This window comes from Nerophis ophidion, linkage group LG26, assembly GCF_033978795.1.
Source record: "Nerophis ophidion isolate RoL-2023_Sa linkage group LG26, RoL_Noph_v1.0, whole genome shotgun sequence".
Classification (NCBI taxonomy): Eukaryota; Metazoa; Chordata; class Actinopteri; order Syngnathiformes; family Syngnathidae; genus Nerophis; species Nerophis ophidion.
Genome location: NC_084636.1, coordinates 28,202,738 through 28,209,856, shown reverse-complemented (window position 1 = coordinate 28,209,856; position 7,119 = coordinate 28,202,738). Strand labels below are relative to the sequence as shown.

The 7,119-nt window shown below is 42.3% G+C and overlaps 1 protein-coding gene across 1 annotated transcript in view; it reads left to right on the top strand.

The window, feature by feature from the left end:
* The first annotated feature begins 2,711 nt into the window (after positions 1–2,711).
* The window catches only part of sema6bb (sema domain, transmembrane domain (TM), and cytoplasmic domain, (semaphorin) 6Bb), a 289,413-nt gene continuing 285,005 nt past the window's right edge, over positions 2,712–7,119 (top strand). The window contains exon 1 of the mRNA XM_061888085.1: positions 2,712–2,805. Coding sequence (XP_061744069.1) covers positions 2,729–2,805 — 77 coding nt within the window. The 5' untranslated portion in view covers positions 2,712–2,728. The remainder of the gene's footprint in view (positions 2,806–7,119) is intronic.

The window sequence follows — 7,119 nt, the reverse complement described above, 5'->3', positions numbered from 1 at the left end:
ACCCAGAAGAATATTTAACCAACACAACATCCCAGTACACTTCAAACCAGGTAACACCTGAGACAGACACTAGTGGATCCTAAAGCCCGGACACCCCACACCCACAAAATCAATGATGAATGCACTGATTCATATATGAGGTAAACAAAATAACCACTAAGCCGACACATAGACAGACAAACTCTTCAGACTCAAAGACTCAGCTGTCTACCTGCAGCACTCCTTTGAGAACAAAAATTGTATAAATTCTGGACAGTGAGGACGAATTGTTCGAAAGAGGAGTAAGGGAAGCCCGTTTGTCAAGGTTGGAAAAAAAATCCCTAAACAGAGGAGGCAGTCCTTTCAACCGTTCCTAAAGACTCTGCAATTTTAGCCTGCAACGAAAACATGAGTTTTTGTAACATTCTGCTCACAGAAGGCGACCATAATACCATTTGTGCCATTTGTTTACAACTGAGTCCAATGGTAACGTGGGGGTTTCGACTATTTTGGACTGAGAGCGATCGTCCTGCCACACCATACCTCATTTAAGCATTTAAGTCTCACCTTAAAACTCATCTGTATACTCTAGCCTTTAAATAGACCTCCTTTTTAGACCAGTTGATCTGCCGCTTCTTTTCTTTCTCCTATGTCCCCCCCTCCCTTGTGGAGGGGGTCCGGTCCGATGACCATGGATGAAGTACTGGCTGTCCAGAGTCGAGACCCAGGATGGACCGCTCGCCTGTATCGGTTGGGGACATCTCCACGCTGCTGATCCGCTTGAGATGGTTTCCTGAGGACGGGACTCTCGCTGCTGTCTTGGATCCGCTTGAACTGAACTCTCGCGGCTGTGTTGGAGCCACTATGGATTGAACTTTCACAGTATCATGTTAGACCCGCTCGACATCCATTGCTTTCGGTCCCCTAGAGAGGGGGGGTTGCCCACATCTGAGGTCCTCTCCAAGGTTTCTCATAGTCAGCATTGTCACTGGCGTCCCACTGGATGTGAATTCTCCCTGCCCACTGGGTGTGAGTTTTCCTTGCCCTTTTGTGGGTTCTTCCGAGGATGTGTAGTCGTAATGATTTGTGCAGTCCTTTGAGACATTTGTGATTTGGGGCTATATAAATAAACATTGATTGATTGATTGAATGCTAACGAGGGAAATTACACTTCAACGACTGTCCTTGGCTTTGACAGTAGGATCAAAACAGTTGTTTTTCTCACTCTACTGTTTTTTTTTTCCCCCCCAAGATGGCGCTGCTGTAGTGGCTGCTGTTGGCAGGAGCTCTGTGCTCTTGTGTCATCCTTTTGTGTTTCCCTCTTGTTTTCATGTGTTATTATATTTTCTTGCCTTTTGGTCCGGGACCCTTTGGGACTGTGTGACAAGGGGTGGCACTTTCGTGACCTCTGTGGTGCTTTTTTTGTGGACTTCTGGATCTGCCTCCCGGGGAGCCTTTTGGCCATGGAGACCGCTGCAGGGTCTTTGCCACACCGGAGTCGGTTTGGAGGGACCGGAGGAGATGCGGATGAGGGGACAGGTTGCGGAGCTAACAATGAGCGCTGGGACGGAGAGTCTTCGCGGTGTTTTGGCTGGGTGAGCAGGTGTCGGACACCTCAGTCACCTTGGACGTATCCTCGCTCATCCATGCGAACTGGACACTGGCTGAGAGTGGAGTCGGCTGTCTTGGTTGCTTTGTTGGGTCTGCTCCTGTCTCTGGCCATGCTCCCTCCACCCAGCGGACAATGGCGTGGAACACCGCAGAGGCCACCACAGTGTATATGTTTATTTGACTTTTATTCATAGCTGTATGAGGAGTGTCTGGTTGTATCTGCTGCTTTAATGTCTTTAATGTCTGTCCTTTGTGTTCTTTGATGTTTCATGTTTCCCTCTTACACACATGTAAGAGGGATGTGTTCTATGGCTATGAGTTGTTGTTTTTTTCCCTTGGCCTCAGTCTGCACCCCCTCTTCAGGGCCCAGGCTAAGACTGATTTTTTTTATTTTATTTTAAACTTCTATTTTTTTCTCCCATTCCCCCCCCCCCTTGTTTACCTGTATCTCATCTTTTTTGTAAGGGGCGCTGGAAGCCGGCAGACCCGTCAGCGATCCTGTTCTGTCTCCCTGTAATGTTTGTCTAATCTTGAATGGGATTGTGCTGAAAATTTAAATTTTCCTGAAGGAACTCTCCTGACGGAATAAATAAAGTACTATCTAATCTAATCCAAACCAGCCTTGCCCAGGCACACCCTCCTGGTTTTGGAGTATAAACATTTAGGGTTTTGGCACCAGCCGCTAGACTAGATCTGACCAACCAAAATCTATGAGCATGAACTGTATAAAGCCTACTTAAAGGAGAGGCGAAACGTCTTCTAAGACAAACCAAGAAGTCTAATTGCGATCGATTGAGTGCCCTCAGATTACAATGACCTGGATGAATGGGAACATTCATAGATAAGTAATGCAAGATTTTGGGTGTTCCTGAATGCAACCTCGCTCGCCGTAACAGTCATTGGTGAATAATAAGGAAGTGCTGTGTTATTGGTGTGGCTCCTGGCTAACTGTTCTCATGTTAAAATTGGCCATATTTTAAAAGAGCATCAGACTATGTGTGCTGTTGTTGGAACGCTACATTACTTACTTACTTAACTGCATTTTTGCAGCTGGCCGAGTCTGAAATGATTCAGCATCGAAATAAGGTATCAATCATTTCTTCTTTTTTTTTGTTTCAGTTGCTGCTGCACTGTGTCGATGCCCATCACTCATCGTCAGGCAGTTAGACCACCTGTCGCTTTCCACTCAAAGTGCCCCCTTAACTCTTCACTCGGGTGAGTACCGAATCCGATACTTTCTTTGTCTTTTTGGCATACCCAGCGAAACTACCTTTTTTTTTTTTTTTGGATTGATTGAGACTTTAATTAGTAGATTGCACAGTACAGTACATATTCTGTACGATTGACCACTAAATGGTAGCACCCGAAAAAGTTTTTCAGCTTGTTGAAGTCGGGGTCCACGTTAATCAATTCATGGTCTGTAAGGGATGTTGCCATTTTCAATGCCAACAAAATAATTGCTTCAAAAACGCCTCAACATAAGTAAAGTAAGGATCCACTTTTCCTAAACATGCGCTCACATTCTAATTTTTATTGACTTGCTACTGATTAGTAAGGGTGTAACGGTACACAAACATTTCGGTTCGGCACGTACCTCGGTTTAGAGGTCCCGGTTCCGTTCATTTTCGGTACAGTAAGAAAACTACAAAATATACTTTTTTTTTTGGGTTATTTATTTACCATGGCATAACATACATATACACAGGGTCCATTGCCAGGGTTAATGTGGTCAACATATATTAAATAAAAAATAAATAAGGCTCAGAATGGTTTCTTAACAAAACCTTTCTACATATAAAGTGCTTTTTTTGATTGATTGATTGATTGAGACTTTTATTAGCCTGGCTAACTTGGCAGTAAGAGGATATATGGGCTCATTGTTCTTCCACCATAAAAGTGGGTCAAAATCTAGTTTTTTAATGCAATACGGACTTTAATCTGATGCTATAAAAACATTTGTTATTGCTTTAGCCCTGCCTGACCCGCCGAGGAGAGGCTGCTTGAATGCGGTGGTGACGCTTCAAATGGGTTAGCATGTGTTATGAGAGTAGCGTATGTGTTTGTGTGGCCTTTTAATATGTGACAGCATGTGACGTCAGTAATTGCTTCAAAAACGCTCCAACATAAGTAAAGTAAGGATCCATTTTTCCAAAATATGCGCTCACATTCTAATTTTTATTGACATGTTACTGATTAGTAAGGGTGTAACGGTACACAAAAATTTCGGTTCGGTACGTACCTCGGTTTAGAGGTCCCGGTTCGGTTCATTTTCGGTACAGTAAGAAAACTACAAAATATACTTTTTTTTGGGTTATTTATTTACCAAATTTGTAAACAATGGCATAACATACATATACACAGGATCCATTGCCAGGGTTAATGTGGTCAACATATATTAAATAAAAACTAAATAAGGCTCAGAATGGTTTCTTAACAAAACCTTTCTACATATAAAGTGCTTTTTTTGATTGATTGATTGAGACTTTTATTAGCCTGGCTAACTTGGCAATAAGAGGATATATGGGCTCATTGTTCTTCCACCATAGAAGTGGGTCAAAATCTAGTTTTTTAATGCAATATGAACTTTAATCTGATGCTATAAAAACATTTGTTATTGCTTTAGCCCTGCCTGACTCGCCGAGGAGAGGCTGCTTGAATGCGGTGGTGACTTCAAATGGGTTAGCATGTGTTATGAGAGTAGCATATGTGTGTGTGTGTGTGTGGCCCTTTAATATGTGACGTCAGTGAGTGTGTGGGCGAGCGAGGTGAGGGAGCTTAGCGCGAGTGCGGGAGTGGCTGGTGTTTTGTTGGATTGGCTGTGTGCAAGACCTCAATAAAGCTACGATTTGCAACTAATCGCCAGACTGAATGGATGGATGAATTTGCAAAATATTAATTTAAAACAAAGAAGAAAAAAAAACGTTTTACTTTGTCATTACGGGTTATTGTATGTAGAATTTTGAGGACAATTTTTTTCAATTCAATTTTGGTATCCATCCAGCCATACATATTTTTTTTTACCGCTTATTCCCTTTGTGGTCGCGGGGGCCGCTGGTGCCTCTCTCAGCTGCAATCAGGCGGAAGGCGGGGTACACCCTGGACAAGTCGCCACCTCATCGCAGGGCCAACACAGATAGACAGACAACATTAACACACTAGGGCCGATTTTAGTGTTGCCAATCAACTTATCCCCAGGTGCATGTCTTTGGAAGTGGGAGGAAGCCGGAGTACCCGGAGGGAACCCACGCATTCACGGGGAGAACATGAAAGATCCCGAGCCCGGGATTGAACCTGGGACTACTCAGGACCTTCGTATTGTGAGGCAGACGCACTAACCCCTCTGCCACCCCTTAAAAGCTCCTATTTCTTTAATGAAAACCACATTTCCCAGAATGCAATATGAGCACCAAAATAATGCCTGTTTTGTCTAAATGGCCCAGCATTCTCATCTTCAACGCAAACTTTTTGAATCCCATTAAAATTACAAATCCACGTGCTAATATAACTTTATATTTTTGTATTGTACCGCTCAGAACAGCAGTTCGGCGAGTGTCTAATACGTTAGATTTACTTTGGTTGTGTTTGTGTTGCGAATTGTCTTTCAAACGTAATGACACAAATTAATTTTCATAAAATATAAGACCATATTTTGTTGCAAAAAGTTGACGAGTGTCCGGGGCATTAGCAGTTTTAGCGTATCCATCCATTTTCTACCGCTTATTCCCATTTGGGGTGGCGGGGGGCGCTGGCGCCTATCTCAGCTACAATCGGGCGGAAGGCGGGGTACACCCTGGACAAGTCGCCACCTCATCGCAGGGCCAACACAGATAGACAGACAACATTCACACTCACATTCACACACTAGGGCCAATTTAGTGTTGCCAATCAACCTATTGTTTTAGCGTATAAGGTTGTAAAATGACAACGTGGAATAGTGAAGTGCTGTTAATATTAACTGGTTCAGGGGTGCCCATTACGTCGATCGCGAGCTACCAGTCGACCGCGGGGGGTGTGTCAGTCGATCTCCAGCCAGGCTTTTAAAAAAATAGACCTAAAAATTAGTGATCATCAATCTTCACCAAGACGTCACTTAAATGACATTCACGGTACCGGAGGGTCTTGTGAGATGACGCTGGCTGCTGCAAGATCATTATTATTAAAATATGACCGAGAGGAAGGCGAGAAACACTTTTTATTTCAACAGACTCTCGCGCCGTACCTTCCGTCAAAACTCTAAAGGCCGACTGCACATTTCCTATCTTCACAATAAAAGCCCTGCTTCATGCTGCCTGCGCTAACTAAATACAAAGTCTCGGAAAACTGGCGTGCACAAGCGATCCCTCAGAAAGCTGGCTTCCGAGACTCTTATTTTGTTAGCGCAGGCAGCATGAAGCAGGGCTTTTATTGTGAAGATAGGAAATGTGCAGTCGGCCTTTAGAGTTTTGACGGAAGGGACGGCGCGAAAGTCTGTTGAAATAAAAAGTGTTTCTCGCCTTCCTCTCTGTCATTTTTTCATAATAATGAACTGGCAGCAGCCAGCGTCATCTCACAAGACCCTCGGGTGCCGTGAATGTCAATCAAGCAAGCTACGGAATTTGCCGCCAATGTTTTTCTTGTAAAGTGTATGGAAGCTGGATGAATTAGATGCCAAAAACCAACCACTTTCATGTGGTATTGTACAGAAAGGACAACTTTTTTTCTCCTCCATTTGAAAATGTGGGCGTTATCATCATTACTGTCTGATTCCAATCAATGCAAGTCATCAGAATCAGGTAATACACCAACTTATATTCTTGTCTTTGTGAAAGAAAGACATCTATATGTGTTACACATGCTTGTATTGTCATTAAACACATTTAACTTGTTTACAAAAATGTCTTTTTCATAAATAAATAAATATAAATGATATATATAAATGAGGTAGATCCCCTCGAGTTGGTCAATTGAAAAGTAGCTCGCCTGCAGAAAAAGTGTGGGCACCCCTGGTCTAACTGAAGAAAGTATTCTGCAAAAATGGGCAATATATACTGTAAAGTATCAACAACAATAATGCCCAGGCCACTTGTTGCTTGGCAATTAGTGAGAACTCTCAGGGAAAACAAACTTTAATTTATTTATTTTTTACACTTTTATTGCATCGTTTTAGCTTATATGAATAATCCTTGAAATGAGTGTTCTTTATTCACTAAAGGAATCTAACTGCATTTGATGGTGTGCAGCCAAAGTGCTCTATTTGAACAACCATAAATGAACGCATCTGTTGATGCAAAACAAAAAAAACCTCACATGAGATCAATTAAACGAGTTTCGTGCATCATTGTTTCCATTTGCATTATTGATTTACACACTCCCAATTAAAGCTTCTAAATCCTTCCATGTGCACATTTTTTCGATATAATGAATAGGCCCCAGTGTAATTATGTCATAATATTAATCAATACATGGGAGGAAAGCTGTCTTTTATAACTAGAGAATATAAAACTTAAAAAATTATATTTTATACGCCATAATACTCTGTTACTAAAGTTA